At 38.5% G+C, this 26,169-nt stretch overlaps 1 protein-coding gene across 1 annotated transcript; it reads left to right on the plus strand.

Annotated features, from left to right (window-relative positions):
- hsd17b4 (hydroxysteroid (17-beta) dehydrogenase 4) lies at positions 1–26,169 on the plus strand. Its single transcript, XM_028033799.1, has 25 exons — positions 1–163; positions 645–698; positions 1,255–1,362; positions 1,821–1,880; positions 1,973–1,994; positions 2,129–2,175; positions 2,300–2,384; positions 4,190–4,377; positions 6,292–6,383; positions 6,487–6,511; positions 6,655–6,783; positions 8,832–8,944; positions 16,406–16,518; positions 17,438–17,561; positions 17,791–17,842; positions 18,720–18,791; positions 19,275–19,378; positions 20,607–20,672; positions 21,052–21,121; positions 21,262–21,368; positions 21,763–21,849; positions 21,980–22,066; positions 23,398–23,536; positions 24,706–24,833; positions 25,500–26,169. Exons 1-25 carry the CDS (start codon positions 112–114, stop codon positions 25,587–25,589), a joined length of 2,214 nt encoding a protein of 737 aa, XP_027889600.1. The 5' UTR covers positions 1–111; the 3' UTR covers positions 25,590–26,169.

Here is a 26,169-nt window from a genome sequence, read left to right on the forward strand (position 1 = left end):
CCTCTTCATGCGGAAGTTGTAGTTCTCTGTCACTACTGTCACTTTCTAGCATTCAGTCCTGCAGGTGAAGCGTCGGAGACCGTCCGTCCCTGAAGCAGAGAGTCCACGGAAATGTCTTTGTCATTCGAAGGAAGAGTGGCGCTTGTCACTGGCGCTGGAGGAGGTAAAACTGCAGCTCCGTGTGTTGTCCGTCACTTTAAATGGCATTTAGAGCTTTAGCTTCCGATGCTAACTGGCTAACTGTGGCTGACATTTGTTTGGGGTACTCTTTCTAGAGAAAAGTTACGAAAGCAGCTTGTGCACCACACAGCTATTTTACTTTATATTACACGCCCAGTTGTAAATCTGTATATTTTGCTGATTGCTAAAAGTTGGGACGAATCTGCAAAATTACTAGCAGATATAAAAAAATAATTGTTATGATTAGATATTAAACAGGTATGTTGCTATTTTATGTCCAATAAGACTGTTTCATTTGTAAACTCGGGGAGCAAAGTGCAAATAACGCAACGACCTATTATTACTCTGCTGTAAGTGTGTGAAAGGGCACCTGCATGAAGCAGCTCTTGCTGCTGGATTTGGGTATTTGAGTCTGGTGAAAACTTTGCTTAACTTGTTTTATTTTTCTGTGTTCCTTTCTACAGGTCTTGGCAAAGAATATGCACTGGCCTTCGCTTCAAGAGGAGCCTCTGTAGTTGGTAAATAATTGATGAAGTCTAAACTAATTGCTAGATTTTCAGAATAAAAGCCCTGCAAGCTTTGCATTCTAATGACATGAATGTAAACATTATTACCTAGGGTCTCAGTTATTATGTCTGGTCAGTTAGTTGTATTGTTTTTGATCATGTATAAAAGCAACATTCTTAAAGAGGTTCTATTATAAAAAAAAAATCAACTTTTTTGAGCTTCATATCATGTTATAGTATTATTCCATCATCCAGAACTCTGTTTCACATTTTTAGTTCTGAAAAAATTATGTGTGGGTGGAGGTACACTTATGTAGATAAGCTGTACCGTATAAGGTATTTGAGATATGTGCACTGCAGGTATTGCAACAGTTGTGATTGAATTTTATACTCACCTGCGATTGTCGGCAAAAATAAATGCTGCCTTTAATATTGACTTCGAACGCTGCTCTCATCTCTGACCAAGAATCTCCTTTAGTTCAATTTTCCCTTAGGGTTATCTGCTTTGGAGAACTGCACAATTTGCGCTGTGTTGCTAATCTTTGTCTTCTTTTTTTTTGCAATAAAGTGAATGACCTTGGGGCAGACACAAAAGGGGGTGGAAGAAGTTCTGCAGCTGCTGATAAGGTGGTGGAGGAGATAAGAGCAAAGGGGGGCAAAGCTGTGGCAAACTATGGTGAGAAACATGGCCTTCCTTCTATTAAATGTAGTATGTTGTTTATTTGACAGCAGACAGAAAAACTGTATGACTTCTTTTCCAGCTTGTCCCTCTGATGAATTTGTTAGTGAGTTTTCATAATGATAGAACCCCATATTATTTTCTTTGTGCTTCTTCTATGTGAAAAAAATAAAACAAGGCTTCCATGTGTCTTACTAGTTTTTTTTGTTTTTTTTTCTTTTACAAATATCAGATTGGTTGTAGGATGACTAATCAGCTAACTAATTGCCAGATTGTTGCTTTTGTAGTCAAAAATAGAGTAAAGTAAAGCTTTTTCTGTTTGTTTTTGTTATGTATTTTTGAACTCTTCCTTTTTTCTCTTTGAAAATGCAATCAGAAACAGTGGAGCTGAGATTTAGATCTGAACTAATATAATCAAGTCTTAAAATCCTCTATATTTCCTTTTGTGTATATAGATTCTGTTGAAGATGGAGAGAAGCTGATCCAAAGTGCCCTTGATGCCTTTGGAAGAATTGGTTTGTATTTAATTTTGGAAAGCTGTAATCAGTAAATGAATTTTAGTGGTGGTTTTTCTAGAATTTATTTTGGTAATATTCTTCTTTTTCAGATGTTCTTGTGAACAATGCTGGGTAAGTCATTCCCCAGTTATAATTATGGAGATCCTCTGGTATTAGAACGCAGTAATTAAAGTGTGGACCATTATAATAATGTGAAAGTGAATTTTAAGTGTTAGCTCATACATTGCTTTTTTTTTGTTGCCCAGAATACTTCGTGACCGTTCATTTGCCAGAACCAGCGATTTGGACTGGGGTAAAGAGATTGTTTGGATTAAAAATACTGTTTATTTATTTACTTATTTATCAGTAACTCAAGTTATGAGTCACCTGGATACAGATAAAAAAAAGTATTTTTCTTATGCTTGTTGTCATTTCAGACCTTATTCATAGAGTTCACTTAAGAGGGTCGTTCTTGGTAACTCGAGCTGCCTGGAACCACATGAAAAAACAAAATTTTGGCAGGTGAGGATCAAAGCAAGCAGCTGCCAGTTGACATTTATACTCAGGCTCAGGAGAGATACAATTCTGGCTCCAAAAGGTTTGTAATTAGGTAATCTACAGATGCATCTCAAAAGATGTAAAAAATCTTTAGGCTTTTCACAAATTCAGCTGTAAAATCTCTTTATGTAGATTTGTTGTTACATGTGCATAAAAACAACTGACTGTTTACAAGAGGTGAAAACTGTGGAAACGAGTTGTAAAGATTTATTTAGTTTGTTGGGATCAGTGATGGTCAAGGAGTCTCAAAGGAAAGACCTATGAGAACGCTCTTTTGTGCACCTGGGATGCAGCAATCTGCCACTGAAGGAGCTCTACTATAAATGTAGTCTTATTTGCTGTACTCTAAATAGAGAAGAGTAAATTAGAAAAAAAAAATGTAGGTTTTGGGCCTTTTTTTTCTTCCTTTTTGATGAAGTATCAAGTAGTATTTTGTGGAAGAGTAGAAAGAGGTGAACTCAAATGTTGCTGTTACCAGGAGTGGCATATTTCTAGAGTTTATTATATATGTTGTTATATATCACAGGAAAAGTACTTTGTATTGATTTGTGTTTTTTTAACACACCATACCCTTTATGTTGCAATAAATGCATCTTAGACATTTAATTATGTTGTATGTTACGATCTTTTCTTTTATAAGACACTTTGAATTCCCTTACACAACTAATGGCCACTGAACAGTAATAAATGTTAATTACACCTGCACTGATGTATAGAAATGCATCTAGCAGTGACAGGTCTATTTAGATGTGGCTGTTTGGGATTATAATTAGCGGAGGAAGGTTGTTAGCTTAAAGTAGGAGGCAGTTGCCCTTCATGGGTTCATAGAAGCTGCTCTGCTTGAATTGAAATATTACATTTTAAACACTGACTTAACTTTTTTGCAGAAACTTTCTTTGCACTGCAGCATGCTGCTGTTGACCAAGTCTAGCAGAAAGCAGTTGAAAATAGTTGTGCGAGTTTTAAATCAATACGTTGACAAATGCTATTACGGTGTTTTTCTTAATAGAGACAGAAATCATTTTAAATTCTCTTTTGTTTGACTATATGTTTTCCATTTTTCATGTTCGGGCCTGAAATTCAATCTTTGTGTGCAGCCACCCTAAGTAAAGAATTTATGGTGCACTTGAAAGAAAAGTCATATCGAGGAGACATAAAAAGAAAAGGCGAAATGTCAGTCACCTGACTCTCCAGTTCTGTCTCCGTGATGGCGTGGAGAAATACTGTCACTGAACAGCTTTATCCTCTCTACCAGCTATCTGGTGCAGCATTTTCTCAGTGTTGCTTTGTAAATGCCAGAAGATTTGTGCTCCATGTCCTTTGTGCATAATAGCTATTGATGTGAAAAGCATTTTGTCATTGCCAGTCCCTTGGAGATTGCATTGTTGTAGACTGTATGCTATGGATCACTACTTGTTTTATAAGCAGTGAGGTTTTGCAGATGTCTCCTGCAGTTAATGTGGCATTGATGCTTAACCTTTTTACTTCTTCTCGGCTGAGTTGAACTGCCTGCACGAGATTGTGCGCACAAGTAATATCCTGTGGGTTTGATGTATAAACATCCCTGAGCTCCTAAATATGGATTTCAAACTCTCACGGTTGCTGAAGAGAACATATTCTTTATTTGCAATGACTAGGTGCTTAAAGATGCTCAGCATGCATGGAAAGTATCTTTCCTGTGAGACTGTGTGTGGGTTGTTGCTGTCTCCTGCTCTTACACAGCGATTTCTGTCAAAGTGCTTTAACTCGGCCTTGTTTTCTGTGACCAGAATCATCATGACTGCGTCAGCTGCGGGCATTTATGGTAACTTCGGCCAGGCCAACTACAGCGCTGCCAAGTTAGGCCTGCTGGGGCTGGCTAACACTTTGGCCATCGAGGGACGCAAGTACAACATCCATTGCAACACAATCGCTCCCGTGGCGGGGTCCCGCCTCACGGAGACCGTCATGCCGCCAGGTAATCAGAGATGGCATCGCTACACTGAATTGGTCTATATAAGGAAAATAGATGTAAACCACACCCTTTTGTTTTTTTGAAAATGTTAGCATATGTCAACAAAATGCTTACTTTATTTTTATCTAGCAACCAGAGAGTGAGTGAGTTAGTTGATGCCAACAACCTTGATTAGCTGACTGGGAGAGGTTGAGCGGCTAAACCCTTTAATGCCTGTAATGTCTACTACACAGAAATGACGATAAAGCATTGGTTAGCCACAATAATATGAAAAAAAGCTTGGAACAGCTTTTATAGTACGCCTCAATACATATGAATCATTAAAAGTTAATTTATTAATTTATTTTAGTTAGTCAAGAAAGTATATTGTGTATATATTCAATTCAGAAAAATCGATACATTCCTCTTATTTCCTTAGCTTTGATAGTTATGGCTTACAGCTCAGGAAAATTATTACATAAGTCCAGCAAAAAATATCTCTTAAGATTAAATTCAAATATGTCTTGTATGCCCTTTTCTACCGCATTTCGTCTTTCCACTTAATCTTCCATTTGTTTGCTTAGTGCTCAGATGCAGCTTCTTTAGAAACGACCTTTGTTAAGCCTCACCCTGTATGTCAGTGGTCTCAAACTCCAGTCGTCAAGGGCCGACGTCCTGCAACTTTAAGGCGTCTCTCTGTTTCTGCACACCTGGCTCCAATAATAGTTAATCAGCAGAGATCTGCAGAGCTTGACTGCATGCTAGTGGGGCAGTTTAGCCATTGAATTTAAGTGTGCTGGACAAGGAGAACATCTAAAAGTTGCAGGACACTGACCCTCTAGGAATGCAGTTTGAGGCCACTGCTCTATGCATTGTCTGTATTAAAAATCCTTTTTTGTTTCTTTTTTTTGGTCTGAATTCATGGAAAATAGAAGTTTGGGTTACCTTTAGCTGAAAGCCATAATAAAACTGAATTACTGAAATAAATGTACTTTTCAATCATATCCAACTTTCTGAGATGAAATTTACGTGCTGCCTAGTAAAACGACCTTAAAACTAGTTATTTAACCAGTCAGTGAGTTAAAAATGAGACTCTGTGCTTGTGTTTTAGCATCATAAAGACCAGGACGATGGTGTTTGTAAATGCTTTTGGTTCATGGGCATCCTCTGTGACTACAGCTCTGTTGACACGGGGAATAAACAGGAATGGTTTTGTTGTCATGCCGTGCTTGTCTGCAGTAGCATCTGTCACGCTGTGCTGTGCCAACTGTCTCAGGATGGCGTCACCTTAGTAAATGACTTGGTTCCATATGTTCGGGCTCACTGACTCAGACTTTTCTGAAAGACAAAGAACAGAACTCAACCTGGTGCAAACATGGTGAACGCAGCAAGGCAGAATTCCTCCTCTCTTATCACCAGTGTGCAGATATTTTAAGCACATATACTGTATGGCGTCTGAAGGTAAATATTTCATAGTTGATGAAGGGTATTAGAAGAGTTCTCTATATTGGGCTTCTAACGTCTATATGAGTTGATTTTTTACGGAAAATAATTTCCTCCATTTTTGCAGCTCATTCTGTTTATTTTTACTATTAAAAATATGAACCTTAAAATAGAAGCAATCAGCCTTGTGTTGTCTTCTGTTTGGAGAAGAAGTAATAAGCGTACTATAAAAACCTACTTTAGATAACTGGACTGGTAAGTATCAAGAGCGTTCACATAAGGAGATGGTATACTGCACACAATGATTAAAATGTACAGATGTAGCTTCTATCATCCATCCATCCATCCATTCATACATACATGCATATTTAAATATATATACAGTATATATATACTATATCTCTGTGGTTTATGCAGTGTATAGTACTAGTATAGGAATCCTGGACTATAAATCAACTCTGCTCTGTATTAAATGTTTGTGTTTTGTGTCTTTAGACCTTGTGGCGTCTCTGAAGCCTGAGTATGTCGCCCCTCTGGTTCTCTGGCTCTGTCATGAACAATGCCAAGAAAATGGAGGACTGTTCGAGGTAAAATAACTGTCCTGCTGGACAGTGACAGCCTTCAAAAGATAATTTTTCTTCTTTAATTCGAGTGTGTGGTGGCTTATTCTCACATTTCCTGTTCTTGCAGGCTGGAGCTGGCTGGATTGGTAAATGTGAGTTCTGTGTAGTTTTCCTGAAGAGATGTCTGCATGTGTTTGGAATATCCATTAGCTCCAGGCTCTGCTGTAATGTATGCGTTGAATTTTTACCGGGCGGTGACCCCCTTCTCCTCGTTTGTGTGTATCCGTGTGCGCAGTACGCTGGGAGCGAACTGAGGGCCGGATCGTGAGGCAGAGGAACAAACCGATGACTCCTGAGGGGGTCCGGGACCAGTGGGACGCGATCTGTGATTTTGAAAATGCCACCAAGCCAGCTAATATACAAGGTCAGTGATACCTGAGGCCAATTATATGCTACAATATTTTTTATTAGTACACATGTATACTGTACTGTGAAGAAGCATTTTCCCTTCATAGATGGTTTTTGTTCTTTCAGATTATTAAACAAATTTTAAAGGTGACCCTTTACACTAGTAATTACTGTTAATGGGCTTCAACAAAAAAGCAAGAAGTACTGTTAAAGGTCTCACAAAGAAAGGGAGAAAGTCAAGGTGAAAGCAATGTTCAATCTGAACAAGTGCAATTTTCCTGGAAAGGTCTGATGAAAACAGGGAGGTTGTCCAACACTGATTATTATTTCTCTACGCCTCCTCCGGCCGTCTCTGTTCTCTCAGATGTTAAGTTGGGGGCCGCTGGGGGTTGACGTTAACCGAACGGAGGTGGTTTTCCCACAGGGTGTGAGCAGCTCTCATTAGCATGGCTTTGTTGTGCCTCCTCATTTGTAGCTTAATGCGAAGACTTGTTGCTGCCTGTGTTCGGTAACCACTTGCCACTGATTGATGGTAATGAGCGGCTTTAGTCTTCCCTCAGATTCTGCTTCCTCTGTTCTCTGGGATTGCCTTGTTGTGTTCATGTTATCTGCGTATGCATAGGTATTTAAATCTTTACACTCCAAATTCAGACAATGTAAAGAAGAAACTAATAAATATAACAATGAGAAATTTTTTGGATCTTTTTTCAAGCTACATCTAGACTGGTATTGTTAATTAAACTGCTTGTGTGTTTTCACGATATCAAATTAAAATAAACACTATTTTAAAATGTAAAATTGGTTATTCATTTATGTTGCTGATATAGAATTATTATTTTTCACAAAGTTATATAAAACCTTTATTTGGATTAGTATGGAGTTTGATCTTAAGTTTTAAATGGTATTTTGTTTCTAAATGCCATTTAAAAGTAAAGTTTTTTACTTTTTTAAAGTATAAAAGAATCTATACAGGAAAATGTTCCATATAACTTTTGGTAAAAGTATTTTTCTTGTAATCAGAGTTGCAGTTTTATTACATTCATCACTCCTGAAGCTCATAGTTTCTTTAATGATTTAGTCATTGAGTCTAGTGGTTAATTCAACATATAAAAAATCAGCTTGGTTCATTTGAAATATATAAAATTTACTGTTCTCAACAAAAAAAAAAACATCAGTAAGTTGTTTTGTTTCTTGTGAAACTCTGCAAAATCTGAATTCAGTTATGGTGAGTTTTAGACAAAATTAATTAAATTCAATTTAAAAATACTTTCTTTATCCCAAAGGAAAATTAAACATTGCAGTAACTCATATCATCTAAGAATCTTCAAGGAGTTGTTGTCGGAAATGCTTCAAGGATCTCCAGTAGCAGTCAGTCTTGCTGCCCGAAGAGGCTTCTGACTGAAGAAAGTGTTACTGAAATGCCATGAAATTCTACCAGCTCAGTTTCTGGGCACTTTTCCACAGTAACATGTCATTATATACACCATCAGCTGTTAGCAAGCACTGCTAATTCACCTGAAAGTTCAGGTATATTTTGAGTGCTTAAGATGCTAATCAGTAAAAAAAAAGTAAGAGCAAAAATACTTCCAGGTGCACAGAATACAAAACCAGAGGGAAAAATTGTTCAAAAAAGCAACTCCTGAACCAATCAATGAGTAAAAGTCCACAAAAAGAACAAATCAGAACTCAAGCGACCGAGATGCATATACCTTATATTTTTAATATTAAAAAATTACTACATTAAGTTGTACTCGACAACCTTGGGAGCAAGTTTTATTTATATCTGGTGATTGATGGTAAAAGCTAATTGAGAAGATTAGTGTCACTCTCTGCTCTTTTCTCTGTTTGGGAAATATACATCTTACATCAGCAAGTTTTTTTTTCCAGTTTTTGCGATGTGTAATATGGACAGAGTAGTTGTACGTTGCCAGCCGAACGTTAGATCATATTACAGTGCAAGAAGATGCAGCTCATCATTATTAAAACTTTCTACCGTTTTAATGATAAAGGCTCAGAGTTTCTTCTCTTGTTCTGTATTTTTCTTTCTTTCTTGTCTTTTTGCAGAATCTCTGCATTCAGTTGTGAGTGTGCTGTCTCAAGTGGAGTCAGATGGAGAAGTTGGTGCAAATCCAGCAGCAGCTGCCGCCTCCGGAGCAACAGGATCAGGGTTTAATCCTGTAAGTTAAGATGCAATTTCTGCTTCGTTTTTCTTCTACACTGGGCTAAAGATTGCTGAATTTAATTTCATCGTACTTCCCTCTTTATCCCTGTTGTAAACATTTTTCCACCCTGTTGTCGGGTTATGAATAATGTTTGGATTCAGCAAGCTGAGAACTTCATGGTGGGCTTATTTTAGGAAATCTGAAACATAGTTGAAGCACTAGATGCCTCAGACTTAAAGGGGAAATATAGTTTTCTAGTCTGGATCATATTTTACAAATAATATTCAAGTCTAATGCAAACAGTTAAATAATGCTAGTCATTTTAAAATTAAAGTAAAAACTATTACAGGAAGATTTTTTTCCCTTTGGAGTGGCACTATGACGGGCATTTTGTTAATTTCCAGTTCAGTCTCGTCATATTTAATATTCTGAATATGCACAACATAATTTTATCTATTTTTATAATTTATTTTTATCTATATACATGAGTAAAACCTTGATTTATTTTTTTGTAGGATGTTGAAAAAGCTAAACTTTCTTTTAGTAAAAAGAAAATATATAACTGGGTAACAATAATTATAAATAAATTGCTAATTTGAGGAGCTGAGCATTTATTTTGGTTTGTTATTGTCAGTACTTCACATGGTCACACGTTATTTGCTGAGTCAATTGAAGGCCACATGGAAATCATCAGAAAAGAGTTTGAAATCACAGTCAAGGTGTTTGAAGAAGCTGGAAAAATATGGAAAATGCTTTTGTGATTTTCAACTTTTGATTAAGACAAGAAAGATATGTTGTTTGTTTCGGAAATTACTGTTTCCTAAAAGTTCAAAATCCAAATTTCCAAAAACAACTTCTAGCTTTTTTTTTTCCTTGAAATTATTTTAAATAGAAAATCTTCTACTATGATTTGCCACATCAGAGTTTGGCTTCAATACTTTAACCCTCAGTGGGGTTATTTTTCCGTTTCTGATTGGGAACACAAAAACACCCAATTAAAAAATCTTTTTCGACCAGTATGCAATCTTAAATCAGGGTTTTGAACTGGACCAACGGTTCATAAATTAAAAAAATTATCAAAGGAAGTTTTGAAATAACTTTTGTTTTCAGGTTTCTCCATCCAAACTCTCTATAGGATTACAATTGTGCAATTATTTCAATATTTCACATTTACTTCGTTAGTCAAAGTATAATTTAGACCTCTAGAAATGATCCAAAAGTCAAAAACATAAAGTGTGCTCCCTCATTTTTGCTCTGCTTGTTTCATTGTTCAGACGCCCATGGTGACCTCTGCTTGCATTTTGTTTCTTCTTATGTTGGCTGCACTTACGAGGAGCTTTAGGGTTTTACCCTGTGGCCTGTGGGTGTGACAACAAAGGACATAGTGACTTCTGAAAGTACGCGGCTGTAAGCTCTCTGACTCTTTCAGACGTTGCATCTCATGACTCTGTAATAAACCCACACAGCATAAAGTCAGGGATGATAATTCCCTCTTTAGCAAAGCTCCTACAACATACATACTGCAGGAAGGTTGATATCCCCCGTAAATCTGAAAAGTCGACACACTAGACAAGCGTCTGCTCAGATTAGCTTTTTAAAAAGATGACTGCGGACAGCAGAGTATCTCCCCTCAGTAGGTGTTTGTTCACGTTTCTGTGTTCCCACTCGCTGAACTGCGGACGCTGAATCTGTGACAGCTCACATTGCAGAGTTGCTTAAATAAAAGATTAGCACTACAGTAAAATCACACCATGTGCAATGATTATCCACAAGGACAGCAGCCGCCTCACACTCATAGCATGCAATAGTCACGTTCAAACTTAAAATAAATAACTGCATTAAAATCATCCTCTCCAATGGAGTTTAGTTTATTAGAAAAACTGTCATCAGAATAATTTATACGATGAAAAATTTCAATTTTTGGGTTCAGTGCAGCATGAAGACTGCAGAAATGCTCACTGGAACTATAACAGAGGCTAAACGGGGTGAGTTAAAAAAAAAAAAAAAAAAAATCTGATCTTTTTTTAAAATCCTGCGGTGGATGAGAAGCCCTCGCCGTGCTCATCCAAAGATTTTATAGCATTGTTCCTAAAATGTTTCCGTCTCTCTCTGGTATCTCGGTCCTCCTCACTTTGTTTCTGCTGCCTGCTTGGGATTTGGAAGAGAGTCTCACTGTAGCCTGAAGATAAACATCCCCATTGTGTCTTCATTAGACTGCATGCGTGAGTTGGTGTGTGACAGTGTGTGCAGCTCCGCTAGTTGCATTTGCATTCTTGTCCTTGCTGTGCAACGCATTGCTTAAGTTACACCAAGCTGTGCTGCCGCTGTGCTTGTGTTGATTTTATGACATGCTCCTCTCCAAGTGCACAACTGTCTTACCAGCACTAAATGGTTTTATGTGTTTAGATGTTTGAAGGAGGATGTAAGGGCAGTAAAAAGGTTGCACAGTTTCAGAGAGGCCGCATGATAATTACAGACTGTAGTTTCCGGTTCAAATAACTCTTTTGTATTATTCAGAATTGTTTCTGTGCTGCTTTCACAACATGGCATGTAAAATATTACAGATGCTTTTCAGTTTAATGCTGTTATGCAATTCAGAGGCTACAAACTCTCTGGATGAATCTCTTATCAACTAAAACAGCCTAATAATTAAATGTACTTCTATGGTTTAATGCAGATGTTGATACTTGTAAACGGTGAAAAGGTTACTTATTATTACAACTAATAAAATATGTAGAGTGGACCCATCAGTGCAAAAGAGGATATTAAGAATCTCCAATTGTGGCAATGTCATATTTTCCTTGTTATAAAGACACCACTAAATTTCAGTATTAGTACTTATTTAACATAGATAACACTGTGCAACAGCCAAAACATTGCCTGGAGTTTTTCAACTGGTGTAGGGTAATTTTGATGTGCCGAATCCAAAAATCACATTGGTTTTGCTCAATCAGGTCAACTTTCTGAACTACAGATGCAACATGAGCATCAAGATGCATGACTTGTTCTCACATATGGATCGGTTTCCTGAGAATCTGGGATCAATGAGTGAAGAGCAGCAGGAGAGAAAAGAAAAGGAGAATTTTGTACAATGAAGACGTAATGTTGAGTTTATATGTACTAAACCTTATCAGTGTTTATTATTCAATCTACAGAAATCCAAGTTTGTAACATTTAATTAATACACATTTTTCTTCTTCTAAAATCTTTTCTGGATGAGTGAGAATAAGGGATGTCATTTTTGGATTCAGCAGTGCAAAAAAAACAGACAACTTCCAAAGAATATTTTTTTGGAAGTTGTCACAATTACACATTATTATTCTGTTCTGTTGCATAAAACTTCAGTAAACTACACTGAAGTTTTGAGCTTAATGCAGAGATGTCAGAACCTTTTGCCATGTAGGCTTTGTAGTAAAAGTTTGTAGTACTTTTTATCCTTTTTATCGTTATCACAATAGTACCACAAAACATTGTGATAAACTTCTAAGTCCATATCGCTCAACTCTGCAGTGGTGTAATGTGACAAAATATGAGTGAATACTTTTATAAGGAACTGTAATAACACTGTCTATTCAAACAATCGCACAATAGAGAATATCAGTATAAGTTCAAATTGATGCAGGGAATCTAAAAACGGAGGAATAATGTAGAGAAAATAACCTTTATGTAACTAGATTTTTAGAGATCAGCTTGCTAAGTAGTGAACTATTATATCACAATATTTGCAGTTTTGAATAAAACATTGAACCACCTTTAGAAAAAAAAAAAGCAGCATAATGTTCATTTGATTGTGATTTTTCCTTTTTCTTCTTTCCCCGATATTCTCAAGAGGCAGTGAGATTAATCTCTGTGTGAACACATGAAAGCATATAAAATGAAATCAAAAAGGAGTGTGGGAACAGTTCTGAAACAACGCCATTTCCAACATCTGCATTTTAATGCAGTTTTAATTAAAAGCGAGCCTCCGGAGGCCGGGCTTTATGGTGATTTCTGACCAACTGAGAGGTGATATTATGCAGAGGGAATCGCACCACTCTGCCAAGCAGGATCGTTTTAAGCTGAGGCTCTGCCATCATTAATATGACAAATCAGCTGCAGCAGGAGAGCTGTGACTGTAATGTTTCCACAGAGGTGTGATAATGCTATACGTTTCTCACGTTTAATAACTCTGATATGAATGAGCCGCTGCAGTCAATTTCCAACTCTTATTTAATTCATTCTCTTTCTAAAGTGGATATTTCCATATTTTAGGTTTTAGCACACTCTGTGGTGTTGGACATTAAGCATTCAATTAGCACTGTAACATGAGCCTGAGGGCCGTCGAGTTTTTGTCTGGGGGAGACAGAGAAGTGGGAGTCATATCAATTAAATACACACTTTTTAATTAAACATAAAAATCATTAACTTGATTCCATTATTCATAATTTCTTATTCAGAAATTTGCTCCTGGGTGACATTTTATTTAGTTTCTCTCCCCCGCCCCCACTATAAACAAGGATTGGGCAAAAGATTAAAACAACTTTCTGGAGCAACATAAAGAATCGGCACAACATTTTCACTGAACTGAGTTAGTTAGCTCCTATCAACACTGTTTTCTCTTGGCTTAATTTTCAATGCTGCAGCTATAGCTGGACGATATGGCTCCATACCTATCAATATTGATTATTATTAGTTTATTGTTTTGAATATCGGAAGTACTGCCAAACTAATGAAGTGACCTTTCCCATTTTAGACACCGACTACAAAGTCTTAAAATGCAAACATTTAAGAAAAAACTTAAATAAATAAGCAATGCTTAGCTTGGTGGGGGCACAAGTAAAGCCTGGTGGCCCGCCAGGCTTATAATACATTGGGGGAAACCGTGGAATATGAATGCAGGCAGATGAATGGCAGTTAATCTAATTCTTATATTTGGCAAATTTCAAATCTTCATCATCTTCACCCTTTTCCTATAGTTTTATTTGATCTAATCAGACTATATTTGGCCACTATTCCTAAGAGTTGTTAACACATGACTGTTGTAGGTCATGTCTTCTTCCTGGTGTTTTTGTTTGTTTGTTTTTGTAACAATGTATTTACTGTAGGAGCCTTCATTTCTCATTTTTTGTTCTTTTCCTCCTTTTTGTATTTGTAAGCCAAGATTTTATCTCAATAACTTAAGAAGCAACTAAAAACCAACCAAAATAGTCAGACTAGAATGGAATTGATTCATAGCCTCTTTTTAAAAATCTCTTCTCTTTTCTTTAATGGAGGCTTGAGTTTAACTGCTTGGGTTCAGTTCAAAGCTTAAACATTTTCTTAATTTCCAGAAAATGCATGATAGGAAATTTTGAGTGCAGGAGAACATAATAATCTAGTATCATAAATAAAAGGAAGTTTATAAATCTTTAATGATGTTTATTGGGTTTCTCCAGTGACTCATAATTGTGAAGCTGAAGGAAAATTAGTACTGACAGCTTTTTGCAAGTAAAAATTCTCAAAGTATGGCATCCATTTGTAATCCATCCCCTCTCTATTGCAACAAATTGACTTCGTCTAATTTGTAGAAAGTCTATCTGTATGTTTTGTGAAGGACTCTAGAGGTTTGTTAGAGAACAGGCAGCTTCATGAAGACCAAGAAGCAGCTAGTATGAAATAAGATTGCATGAAAAAACGCTACATGTGGTGCCGGCGTCATGCTGTGGGGAAGCTTTTGTTCAGCAGGGATGATCAGAGCTGATGGGGGGGAAATGAATGTTGCTGAAAACGGGTGAATAATGGAGAAAAACCAGTTGGAGATGGCAAAACATGTCTAAATCCAGCAATGGATTTAACCAGTTGCCTTCAGAAAGTACTTAATTAGTAAATATTAGTGGTGGGATTTGATTAAAGTCTTTAATCGAATTAATTGCTAGGTCTTTAATTCATTAATTTAAATGAGTCGTATTTTAATTGAAAGCTAAATATTGCCAAAATGAACATTTTCAATTCAAAAAGTGTTTTTGCTGCTAAGTTATTAAATAAAAAAACCCATATGAGCTCAACAACAAAGATATTTACTGATTAAATCAGTTGTTGTTGTTTGTGGATGTGGCTTAGTGGTGGGACTCGATTACCACATGGATGATCCAGAAACATGTGAATACAAACGTTCTGGCTCTAGACTTTAGTGTACATTAAAAAGAAAAATTATACAAGTTTTATGTACAGTGGTTAAATTAGCTAATTAAATTTCCGGCACCAATAAATAGTTATGTTTTTTTTTTAGGGTGAAAATATTCAAGTCTTATTTGTCACTTAGCCTGTGACAAATAAGACTACGTTTCAAATCCAGCCACTAAATTTATTATTTGTGGAATATGATGCTAAGAATAAAAACAGAAACATGTTTGTTTTTTTTACTTGTTCTGGAGCTGGAAGTTAATGACCTGAGGTTCTGCCAGATGTGCTAAAACTGCGGTTGTTGACGGTTTGAGAACATGTCCGACCCGGCGGATCGCCTCACCTCATTGATCTTTAGGACGGCTTTTGTTGCTCAGTATCATTAACGGTTAATTACTGTTCCGCTCAGGAGTTTGTGCCTGTTTTCAGGCCTCCCGGTGCCTCCGATGCAAACACAAATCGAAGTTGGCTCAATTCTTGGCCGCCTCTCTCCACTCGTTGTGTGATTGTGCTGATCTCTCACAAAGCTCAGCCTGATCCGGGCCTGGAGCGCAGCCCTGAGCTGCTGATTCTCTCTTGCTTTCAGAGACCACCCTCCGCCCCGCAGGCTCTAGGACTGCCAAAAACACACGATGAATGAAATTCATCGACTACTGAATATAAAAGTGTTATTCACTGAAAACAGGAAGTGTTAATCTTTCACCATAGTTTACTATGTTTAGCTAGTGGTCGTATTATTTCCTTTTTGTAGCAAACACTTGGTGTGTATTTTTTATTTATTTATTCTGTTTCTTAATCTGTTACAAGAGATTAAGAAACTCCATCTTCATCACACCTATTTCTTAAGAATGCAAAGGATTAAAATAACCAGATGAAATTCTTTTATTTACTCCAATTTAATATTTTAACTCCTTACTGATTCATAAGGATTATATAATTTGTTTATTTTTGCCTCTCACTTTCTTCCAGTCTTTTCATTATGAATATACTCTGTAAATTTTGTTACGTCTTACACATGCATGGTATTTTCGCTTGCTGCAAAAGCAGTTGTCCTTTGGGGACACACAACTAAAGTTGGCATGAATACTGAGATGACTAGTGGTTGATTTTTAATATTAGTCGTTGGCAGGAGAATCTGAGGGTTCTGTTTTATTTGGCTTAGTTTGAGAAGGAGAACAGAGTTTTTCTGCATTTTCCTACATTCGAATCACAGATTTTAATGTGTTTTATTAAACACATTAAATTAAATTTTATATGAATGTTGGTGCATAATTGTGAAGTAGAAGAAAAAGGGGATCTGAGAGGTAACTGAATAATAATAATTTTGTTCTTCAGGCGGACGCTATCGGACAAAAACTACCATCAACCTCGTTCAGCTTCACCTCTAACCAGTGTATCCTCTATGCGCTGGGAGTCGGCATGTCCACCAAAGATCCGGACAGCCTCAGGTATTCACCTGCTTTTTGTTTGTGTGCCAAAAAACTAACAAGTTGTTGTGAGAGACCCAAAAGTTTTTGACTGTTCAAAACTGCATTAAAAGGCAGTCATCCCAGATACTGACAAAATGTATGTTAACTTTTGAATTCAAGGAAAGTTACACAAAAGAAAAAATTTCAAAAAAATGTTTTTGCTACATTTTCTGGCATTTTCCAAATAGATATACTTTTTGTAATTCTACCTGTCCTGAAACAAGAGAAGTTTGGTGGGATTTATCTTCAGACAGTGAGAAAAAAAAAGAAGTTTGTATTGTTTTATTTGGCGTATTTAGATATCTGGTTTCAACTGTATTTTGTTGTGTGCAGGCATTTAATTTTTAGCAAGAAGGTCAGTTAGAAGAAACAGCCTTTATTGTCCCGCAAAGAGGAAATTCAGGAGTAACAGCTAAAAGTTTTGAAGTGTTAAAAACAATATAGAAAGTAATAAGATTAATAATAATAATAATATAGTGTTTACCCATGATTTATTCGGATTATTTCTGTATAGTTATTATTCAAAATGGCAAAATTGGTTATTATTGCATGTAGGTGATAAAAAAGGCTGAAATTTAGGGATTTTTTCTTCTTGGGCCATTTCAAAACGTAAAGTGTTGCTATATGTTAGTTTACCTTTTCGCTGCTGCAGAATTATTAATAGGAGTAATAAATATAATGCTGAACTGAAACTGTCTTGTACATTTGTGTTGCTCATATCTCCAAAATGTGATGCTGGAAAGGACTGAAAACACCTTGAGAAGTGCTTGAATTTTACTGTGGGAAAAGTGCATGAACTCTGCTTGCTTCATTGTCATGCATGTTCTGCCATCTGTGCAACTATTTCTGTCTTGGTGCGCTTTTTCACACCTCACTGACACTTTGCATCTTAACGTAGGTTCCTGTACGAAGGGCATCAAGACTTCAGCTGCCTCCCCACGTTCGGGGTCATCCCCTCGCAGGCCACCATAATGGGCGGCGGCCTCAGCTCCATCCCTGGACTCAGCATAGACTTCACACAGGTCAGGAAACGTGCAGATTACTCTCCAGGATATCCGCCTTGCGATCTTGCACATATCTAAGTTTACACACAACTTTGCTGTTTGTAAATATGTTGATGCAGATTTATGTCCATATGGGGTATTTCACACAGCCTTGCACACAGAAGAAGAGTAAATAGTACACTGCTAATGCTAATGAGGCTGCGAGACTTTCTGGTGAATGTGTGTCACAGCTGTTGTGTTGTTTCAGGTTTTGCATGGAGAGCAGTATCTGGAGCTTTACAAACCTCTGCCTACTTCAGGTATTTACCCCCTGATTCTACGCAGTGGTAAATTAGGGTGGTAGTTCATCATGAAAGGAAGTAAACGCTCTTTCAGTGTCATTTACTCAGGCTTATAAAATAACATATTATTCTCTTGGATATTTTAAATAATAAGCAGTTAGTTCTTTTACATTTTACTGGATGAGAAATTGTCCCAGAAATTATTGTGATAAACAATGATATTGTTGTTTTAAGATCATTTTCAAGCCGTAGCATAATAATTATTTTTTAAATGCTTTATATTGGAACTGGATAATATTTTAAATATCCAAATGTCTGAACTTTGTGTATATTTTTTAGATTCTACAGCCTAAAGGTCTATTCCTACTTAATAAATACAATTTTTTCATATTAATTTGACATGCTTTATGCTTGATTTCTCAGATAACATCCTAAACACATAAAGAAATAAAAAAAAGGGTAGTTTTATTACCTGTTTGGTCTCTAGGTGACTTAAACTGGGCCTAAAATATTTTTTGGAACCCAGAAGCTTGTTGATGCTCTTTTTGTTGTTATATTTTTCCTCAGAAACTCTTTTAATCACATTTCTTTTTACACTCAGCTGCTGGATTTTAAAGAGTTTTACCAGCTGTGACTCTGTTTTTGCATTTCTAACAAAGACTGTAGCCCACAGCTGCATGCATCAGTATCTCTTTTTATCCAGAATATTTTAGTAGAGAGATGGAAAATAATGCCACTCTGTCAGTTTTTCCAATTGATTGATCGCTCTGATAATTGATTTTCTCGCAGAAATCAACAAGCAGCTTAGAAATGTAACATTGACTGGTTCTCTTTTGAATCAAGATGTTGCAGAATTGTAAATATTTTCATGTTAAGCGTTTAATTGTCCCTCCAGGCACCCTTACCTCTGAGACTACAGTGGCAGACATTCTAGACAAAGGATCCGGAGCCGTCATCCTGCTGGACGGTGAGTTTTGATTTACCCTTTAACAGCGCAGAGTTTTCATCATACAGTGTATTTATTCAATATCCATTAGTTTTTTTCAGTTTAATGTATTTTTTGGCCTCACAGATCCCTCTCAGGCTGAATTAATGAAAGTTAATTTACAGTCTGTGTCTGCAGGGGCCAGAATAACATGCAATGCCTCATACTTTTGTGTGGCAATTCCTCAGAGATGAATGTTATTTAAAACCTTTCTGATCTATAATTAATCCATCTTAAACCTGGAAACTGTGGAACCTGGGGTTTTTCTGTGTGTTGACTCGGGAGAATGTCAATAAAATGTTCTCACTCACATTAAACCTGTTAGCTGTGGTGAAAAGAGAAGTTATATTGGGGTTATTTTGCATGTTGCAGTGACATCATGTCTATTTTCCTTCTACTTGACAACTATGCAGAAATTTGTTTTGGTTTATCATATTAAATGGCAGCGTTTGCTCTGTTTTGCAGTGAACACCTACAACGGCGACGAGCTCGTGTGCTACAACCAGTTCTCAGTGTTTGTGGTTGGAGCCGGACGCTTCGGAGGAAAGAGAAGCTCAGACAAAGCTAAAGTATGTCAGAACTTTGTGTTGAATGTTTGCTTAAGAGTCATAAAAAAGGCTTTTCTGATTGAAACAGCTAATTAACAGACTGGGAAGCAAAAGGCTTGTTGAAATGTCCCAGTTTGTTTGAACGTAAAGAGGCTCATCAGTTCTGAAATATGACACCGCATTACAAATTATGGAAGCTTTTTAAAAAATAAAATGGCAAAAAATGAAGATTTCATCAAGTAAAGGGAAGAAAAACAATTCAAAGATCCTCCTATGCTACCTATTGTAATAAAAATTAAATATTACAGCCATTATAGAGAAATGTCCAGATCTGAGTTGGATAAAGTGGAAAACATTCTTTGATACTAAAACTTTACCCAAAGAAGTAATATTGTAATAACCTTGTCAGTAGATAATAAGAAGTTTCAGTGATTGTTGAGACACTTTACACAGTTAATAAGGAGCAGTATGTGCCAGAATTCGCTGCCATATTTAGTATCCTTCACACTCATTAAATCAATCTTTTATTGCAGCAGCACAATTTTATGCAGAAAACTGTATGTTTCCACTAAACAGGCTGCAGAGGAAATAGTTATGTTATTCATGTTTGCATCTTAATGTTAATAAAACTGTAGATATTTTCTCTCGGTGGTCTTTAAGTAGAGATCCTGACACTTCACAAACTACTTTTAAAAGATATCACGTATTTTCCAGGCACATAGTGGCATTTTATACCACATTTTTTAAAATGTTTTTCCATAAGTGGTTATGAAAATTCTGAATATCTGAAAGATGACTTAAAAGAGATTTTACGTTGCAATTTAATGCCTTGATATTTCCACTTATTTATGATGGTAAATGTGACTTTTTACTCGCTGTATAGATTGTGGATTATAATCTGACATCAATTACGGCTGAGGCAGCTGTTTAGTAGATGTAAGAAAGTTTTTGGCAGTTTTTGAGAAAAATCTGCAATAAATTCCCATTTATTAGTGCAAAAAAGTGTGGGGATTTGTTGATTTTGTGTGAATTTCCAAGGTAATTCTCAAAAAACCTTAAGGACTGATTGATATAATTTGGCAGTAAACAGATAAAAATTGCATTGATTTGATTGATAAAATAATATTTAAGCACACTTAGTGTTTAGTCTAGAACCTAGAGGACCACATAAAAAGCTATGAAAAACTGTTCTGAATGCTCCATCATATTTAACAGTTTTTTTTCCTTTGCTTTGTTTAAATTTCCCCAGGCTCCTCTGCCTGCACCCAAGCGCGCACCAGATGCTGTGGTGATTGAATCAACCACAAGAGACCAAGTGAGTGCGTCTGTGTGGGTTTTGCTGCAGAATAAATCAGCCGAATTGATGATGCAAGGGTGAAACTAGAACATGTTGGATTTTCTTTTTACTCCTCTCTGCAATAATCATTAAGTTCCAGTCAGAATATGTGTGGCGACGGAGAGTTTGAACGCGGGTTTTCGTTCTGTGTCAGAGAAGAGAGATTGCTGACTGCAAGAGGCCGTGGAAAGTAGCAGAAAGAAAAGAGAAATCCCCCAAGCATTTTTAAATGACTGCATCTGTGTCACCTCAAAGGCATTCTTATTTTAGGTGTCTTTATGATAATTTAATTTTATCCCACAAGAAGTTATGAATAAGATATAAATCTAAACAATGTCTGCTCCCCCTGCGGATACAGGCCGCCTTGTACCGTCTGAGCGGAGACTGGAACCCGCTGCACATAGACCCCGACTTCGCCGCCATGGGAGGTGAGAGCAGAACAAGACGAAATGCTGTTCAGTGCGGACTCCCTGTCTTCTTTTGGTTTTTTTTTTCTTCTTACGCAAACGATGTGTCTTTATCTCATTTATTCTTGCTCATGCTGTGTTTAAAAATGCTGTTTGTTCAGGCTTCAGGGCTCCCATCCTGCACGGCTTGTGTTCGTTCGGCTTCGCGGCGAGACACGTCCTCAAGCGCTTCGCCGACAACGACCCGGCGAAGTTCAAGGCCATAAAGGTGAGCGTTACCTCTCTGGGGTTTCAGATCAAATGTCTACATTGCTGCTTCCGTTGGCTGCGAAGAATCATCACATAGTTTCCACATGAGATTTGGTGAAAGTGTTAAGAGTAGCTCTGTTTCTGCCTGCAGGTTTATTACAGCACTGAATTGTTGCAAATGAAACAAAATATGGACATAAGGTAGAGATGGGGAAATGTTTAGAGTCGATAGGAAGATGAATGTAGCTAAAAGCAGGAGAATCCTGGAGGAATATCTGTTAGGCTACGTTCACGCAGCAGCCTCAAGTGACTGAATTACGATTTTTTCCCCCTTAATGCAACCCATATCCGATTTTTTTTCATCCATGTAATTCTGTAGTTGTGTGTCCTCTCCCTTCTCGCTGCTCTTTCAGGTCCGCTTTGCGAAGCCCGTATTTCCGGGTCAGTCGCTGCAGACCGAGATGTGGAAGGAGGGCAGCCGGATCCACATCCAGTGTAAAGTGAGTCTGTCTCTTTTTTTTTTTTCTTTTCTTTAGCGGCAGCGAGGATTACACCCTCATCACGAGCTGCGGTGAAGAAATGAGCCCAAGCCGCCTGTTCTTCTGATGAGCTCTCGTGTCTTTCATGCAGGTGAAGGAGACGGGTGACGTCGCTCTGGCTGGGGGCTACGTGGATTTGCACGGCATGTCAGAAGCTTCTCCTGAAATTCTCCCTCAGGTACATGAAGTCTGGGAACGAAAAAAAAAAAAAACTACCCTCACTGTCAATTATTCCACTGTAATTCCTTTATTACATTTTTTTTTTTTGGTGGCCTCATTTCTTTCCATTCTCAAAGTGGGCGGACAGCGGCGTTCACAGTGGCCTTTTTATTCAGCAAATTAAAAAAAAACTGCTTAATGTCGCCTCGTTCATTTAGGGGCATCAAAGTGAGCAAATGAAGCTCAGTTCAGGTTTTTATTGAGATGTTAACCATCCAGATTCAAGCGAGAGAAATGTTGTCTGTGATTGCAGGGAAAATTCGATGTCTGCTTGGACTTTGCTATTCGGATTTTATGTTATGCAACATGTTATGCTTCATCAGATCGTGATCTGCAGCTCTCGCTGGATCGGTTCGCAGCCGAGTGTGAAGCGGCCGGGATGGGGATCAGTGCCTCCAAATCCGAGGCCATGGTCTTGAGCCGGAAAAGGGTAGAGTGCCTTCTCCGGGTCAGGGGGGGTGTCCTGCCCCAAGTGGAGGAGTTTAAGTATCTCGGGATCTTGTTCACGAATGGGGGAAGAAGGGAGCGGGAGATCGACAGGCGGATTGGCGCAGCGTCTGCTGTCAAGCGGGCGCTGTACCGGTCCGTCGTGGTGAAGAGAGAGCTGAGCCAAAAAGCGAAGCTCTCGATTTACCGGTCGATCTACGTTCCTACCCTCATCTATGGTCATGAGCTTTGGGTCATGACCGAAAGAACGAGATCGCGGATACAAGCGGCCGAAATGGGTTTTCTCCGTAGGGTGGCTGGGCTCTCCCTTAGAGATAGGGTGAGAAGCTCAGTCATCCGGGAGGGACTCAGAGTAGAGCCGCTGCTCCTTCACATCGAGAGGAGCCAGTTGAGGTGGCTTGGGCATCTGGTCAGGATGCCTCCTGGACGCCTCCCTGGTGAGGTGTTCCGGGCACGTCCCACCGGGAGGAGGCCCCGGGGAAGACCCAGGACACGCTGGAGGGACTATGTCTCTCGGCTGGCCTGGGAACGCCTCGGGATTCCCCCGAAAGAGCTGGAAGAAGTGGCTGGGGAGAGGGAAGTCTGGGCCTCCCTTCTGAAGCTGCTACCCCCGCGACCCGACCTCGGATAAGCGGAAGAAGATGGATGGATGGATGGATGGATGGATGTTATGCAACATAATGAGGAGGTCTAACTCAAAAAATCTTTTTTTACAAATTGCAAAAAGGGCTTTCGCAGGTTGTTTGATGTGTGCATTTTCCCTCCACAAGCCTCCCACCACTGAGCACCTTTGATTTAGACAAAATGGATGTATATTTTCTGCCTTTTCTCCTCCTGCTGCAGGGAGGAGGCCTGCAGAGCGACCTGGTGTTTGCAGAGATCGGGCGGCGCGTTAAAGGCCTGGGCTCAGAGCTGGTCAAGAAGGTGAACGCCGTGTTCGGCTGGGAGATCACCAAGGACGGCGAGAAAGCTGCAGAGTGGAGTAAGTTACATGGACACAAACGTTTTTCGTTATCACTCAGCAAAAACGATAGTAGAAAATTAGACGGACATCACTTAAAAAATAATATAACACTAAAATTGAAGAATACATTTATATTATATAATATATATATTTAATATACATATTTTCTGTTTTTATTTTCATTGGAATATAAAATTCCCTCAATAATCAATGGAAAAAAAAAAATCTAACTCTTCCTATAACTGCTGAACAACTTTTTGCATAATTATTTCTACCGGAAACTCTGTGAGGTTGGAAGGCCTCCTTCCCTTCCAACCTCACAGCTTCCTCCACAGGATTAGCTTCCTGTGGAGGAAGCTAATCTTCAGCTTCCTCCACAGATTCTTTCAGATTTAAGTCTTATTTTTTTCCAGAGCTGTATAATCGACTTTTTCACAGCAGTCCTAAATACGATCTATTTCAAATTTCAGCCTCTTCTAATTCAGATCTGATTGTTTTCAAAGCGTCTGCAGTCTGAACGTTCATTTTTGCATTTTATCTGGCTTTTACGTCATTCTTGTGAATAAGTCTGTAATTGAAGCACATCACAATCCCACTACTTCTGGTTTTGACTACGTATCCAAACTGATTGTTCTACAGAAGTTGCTCCACAAAACACTGTTTCTATTAGTTGTGCTTTCTTTTTACTATCCTTCGCCTTATGATCTTGTGACGATACTTTTTGCTCCCGTTGTTGAATGAACTATAAAATCGATCCATAAACGTCTCCTTCCATTGCTACTCCCATAAACAAAACCCTGTTGGTTGACATCAACGTTCCTCTCAAGGATCGGCTCTAAGCGCCGTCCTGTTTGCTTTGCTAATGGACAAGCTAGGAGACGAGGTTAGAGAGGATTGTTCATGGACCGTCATGTTTTCAGATAACTCTGTGATGTAAGAGAGGACGGAAAGTTGGTTGGTTCATCGGATTGCACTAAATGGCGACAGATGTGAACAAAAGAGAACCGAGATTAAAATTGTCACTTTTTGATCCAAGTTAAGTTGATTTCACTGATGTCGACGTTTAAAACCAGGATTAGTTTTTACGTTTCGTGCTGGAATTTGAGGACTAAACGAGTCGATGGAAAGTGGAGCTTTTTGTCTTTTAATCCGTCTTCTTGTCTGTGTTTGCCTCCGTTCCCCTGCAGCCATTGATCTGAAGAACGGCAGCGGCTCTGTGCTCAGAGGGCCGCCCGGCGGGAAGGTCGACGTGACCTTCACTCTGTCAGACGAGGACTTCATGGAGGTGGTGACGGGGAAGCTTCAACCTCAGAAGGTAACGTCTTTGAAACTCCTCCGCCGCCGTCTGGGAAACTTCTGCCTCGCATTTAGTAATCGCCTCCCGTTTCAAACGGCCGCTGCGACGGCGAACCACTTCCTGTACATTCTCATTACGGGGAAAGTTCCTTAGAGGCTCCCTTCGATCCATAACGACGTCCTGTTTGATCTCGTCTCGTCAGATAAAATATGGAAGCGGTGATCTCTCGGAGAGTCCTCAGCGCAGACAATCAATCGCCGCTGCTTGTTATGTCCGTGGCATCCCATCTGTCAGTGGGAGTGGCCGTCACCGCGCAGAATTCATGCGCTTCCTGGAGCTCTGCTTATTGATCTCAGGCCGCCTGCGTTCGTCTTTATTGAAAGTCGGAGGGCTGGAGATCCCTGAGGCGGGTCTTCTCCTCTCTCTGCGGTGATGAAAGGAGCAGCTGGGGGAAGATTAGCTGACGGAGTTGAAAGAGGAGCTGCTAACTGTCTTCCAGGGTCATCATAACCCCGTTGTTGGATTGATTTCAGCCGAGCAGAGCAAAGAAAATCCTCATCAGAGGCTCGGTTAGCTTTCTTCTGCGGAGGGATCATCTTCGTCTCCTTTCATCTTAATTTCCTGAACGCTGTTCAGCTCTCTGATGACAAATGCTGCAAAATAAACGTTTGTTTTTCTTGTTAGGCGTTCTTCTCCGGCAAGCTGAAGGTGAGAGGGAACATCATGCTGAGTCAGAAGCTGGAGGTCATCCTGAAAGACTACGCCAAGCTGTGAGCGCCGCCGCCGCCGCCGCCGCCAACCAATCAGACGGCTTCAGGAACCCGACCACATCGACTCCCTCCTACTTTGTGTTTGGTGACCATTTCTTGGCTCTCTAGGGAAATTCATTTTTAAAAAATCACCCACTGAGACATTTCAGGAATTAATTTATCTCCATTGAATTAATTTAAGAACTCCCAAACGGCCTAATCCAAGCATCAGTTGGAGAAATGTTTCAGTTCACTCACATCTCTAGGTGCTCAAGTCCCTTCAGAATATTTAATTAACCACATTTTTCATGAGTTGTGAACATTTATTCACATTTTAAAACTCACAAGTTGAATTTATTAATGTTTCAGTTAAACTGAAATAATCGATATCCAGAGCAGCTTTTATGATCTATATTCTCGTTTCATGACTAATTTACCAAAGTCAGAGGCAGTTTGATGTATCTGATACTCTAATCAGCTCAGAGTTTTATACTAATGTAAACTTTTACTTTATTTCAACTTTATTTGTGCAATTTAATGCAATGTCACGGTTGCTCTTGTAAAATAAATTGTGACTCTAATTAAAGCCTTAATGCATTATCTCA

Source organism: Xiphophorus couchianus, chromosome 12, assembly GCF_001444195.1.
Source record: "Xiphophorus couchianus chromosome 12, X_couchianus-1.0, whole genome shotgun sequence".
NCBI classification, from domain to species: Eukaryota; Metazoa; Chordata; class Actinopteri; order Cyprinodontiformes; family Poeciliidae; genus Xiphophorus; species Xiphophorus couchianus.